We start from the raw sequence: 1656 nt of genomic DNA on the forward strand, positions 1-1656 counted from the left end.
AGTTGGGTGACTTTGGGCCAATCACCAGGAGACGGTGAGTTCTAGTCCCACCTTAGGCATGAAAGCTGGTTGGGTGACTTTGGGCCAATCATCAGGAGACAGAGAGTTCTAGTCCCGCCTTAGGCATGAAAGCCAGTTGGGTGACTTTGGGCCAATCACCAGGAGATGGTAAATACTAGTCCCGCCTTAGGCATGAAAGCCGGTTGGGTGACTTTGGGCCAATCACCAGGAGACAGAGAGTTCTAGTCCCGCCTTAGGCATGAAAGCCAGTTGGGTGACTTTGGGCCAGTCACCAGGAGACGGAGAGTTCTAGTCCTGCCTTTGGCATGAAAGATAGCTGGGTGACTTTGGGCCAGTCACCAGGAGATGGTAAGTTCTAGTCCTGCCTTAGGCATGAAAGCTGGCTGGGTGACTTTGGGCCAATCATCAGAAGATGGTGAGTTCTAGTCTTGGCTTAGGTATGAAACCCAGATGAGTGGCATTGGGCCAATCACCAGGAGACGGTGAATTCTAGTCCCACCTTAGACATGAAAGCCAGCTGGGTGACTTTACGCCTCCCTCTCTCTCTGCCCAACTCACCTGAAAAGGGTTGTTGTTATGTGGAAAATACAAAGAGGAAGGCGTATTAGGTGTATCTGCTACCCTGAGTTATTTGTAACAATAAGACAGGCCGTATAAACGTTGAATAAATCAATAAATCAATCTGTGAGTGCGGAGATTCGTTCTCCGAGCTTGTGGGTTGGTTTCTGAACGTTTCGTTGCCAGGCTAGGTAACCTCTTCAGCGGAGTTGAGGGCGTGCCGGTGTCTGTCTTTTTCTGCTTACAAAGGCTTTGTGCGGTCAGTGGGTGTTGTGGTGGGTCAGGTGTGTGTGGGGCAAGTGAGGGTCTTATGACAGGGAGATCATGTCAGATGAGGATCACTGGGAGGTGAAGTGCTGGTGGGAGTGGGGGACTGTGCGGGATGGTTGAGGGTCAGTGCCGTTGCCGGTTGCCGGTGTGGTTGATTTGGATTCTGAGGGGTTCGTGGGCCGGTGGTACGGTAGTTGCCACCGTCGCAAATCAATCTATATTTCTCGCCCTCCAGCTTCGAGCAGCTCTGCATTAATTTTGCCAACGAGAACCTGCAACAGTTCTTTGTGCGTCACGTCTTCAAACTGGAGCAGGAGGAGTACAACCTGGAAAATATCAACTGGCAGCACATTGAATTCACGGACAATCAGGATGCTCTGGATATGATCGCCATCAAACCCATGAACCTCATTTCCCTCATCGACGAGGAGAGCAAATTCCCCAAGGTGGGCGTTTTGTCAAGTTGCAAGGATGCTTTTAAGACATCTTCCCCCCCTCCAATGGTCCATTTATGGCAGGGGGCCTTCAAATGTGGCCCTTTTATGACTTGTGGACTTCAACTTCCAGAATTCCTCAGCCAGGAATTCTGGGAGTTGAAGTCCACAAATCATGAAGGGGCCATAGTTCCCCCATGCTGCCTCAGGAATTCTGGGAGTTGAAGTCCACGAGTCATGAAGGGGCCATAGTTCCCCCATGCTGTCTCAGGAATTCTGGGAGTTGAAGTCCACAAATCATGAAGGGAGCCATAGTTCCCCCATGCCGGCTCAGGAATTCTGGGAGTTGAAGTCCACCAGTCATGAAGGGGCC

General features: G+C 51.0%; 1 protein-coding gene across 1 annotated transcript in view; it reads left to right on the forward strand.

Moving 5' to 3' along the window:
* Nucleotides 1-1043: 1043 nt before the first annotated feature.
* The window catches only part of MYO7A (myosin VIIA), a gene marked incomplete at its 5' end in the record, with an annotated part of 76103 nt that continues 75490 nt past the window's right edge, over nucleotides 1044-1656 (forward strand). Inside the window, one exon of the mRNA XM_029286838.1 lies at nucleotides 1044-1295. Coding sequence (XP_029142671.1) covers nucleotides 1044-1295 — 252 coding nt within the window. The remainder of the gene's footprint in view (nucleotides 1296-1656) is intronic.

The sequence above is a fragment of the Protobothrops mucrosquamatus genome, unplaced genomic scaffold, assembly GCF_001527695.2.
Source record: "Protobothrops mucrosquamatus isolate PMUCROS unplaced genomic scaffold, P.Mucros_1.0 scaffold5362, whole genome shotgun sequence".
In the NCBI taxonomy this organism is placed as follows: Eukaryota; Metazoa; Chordata; class Lepidosauria; order Squamata; family Viperidae; genus Protobothrops; species Protobothrops mucrosquamatus.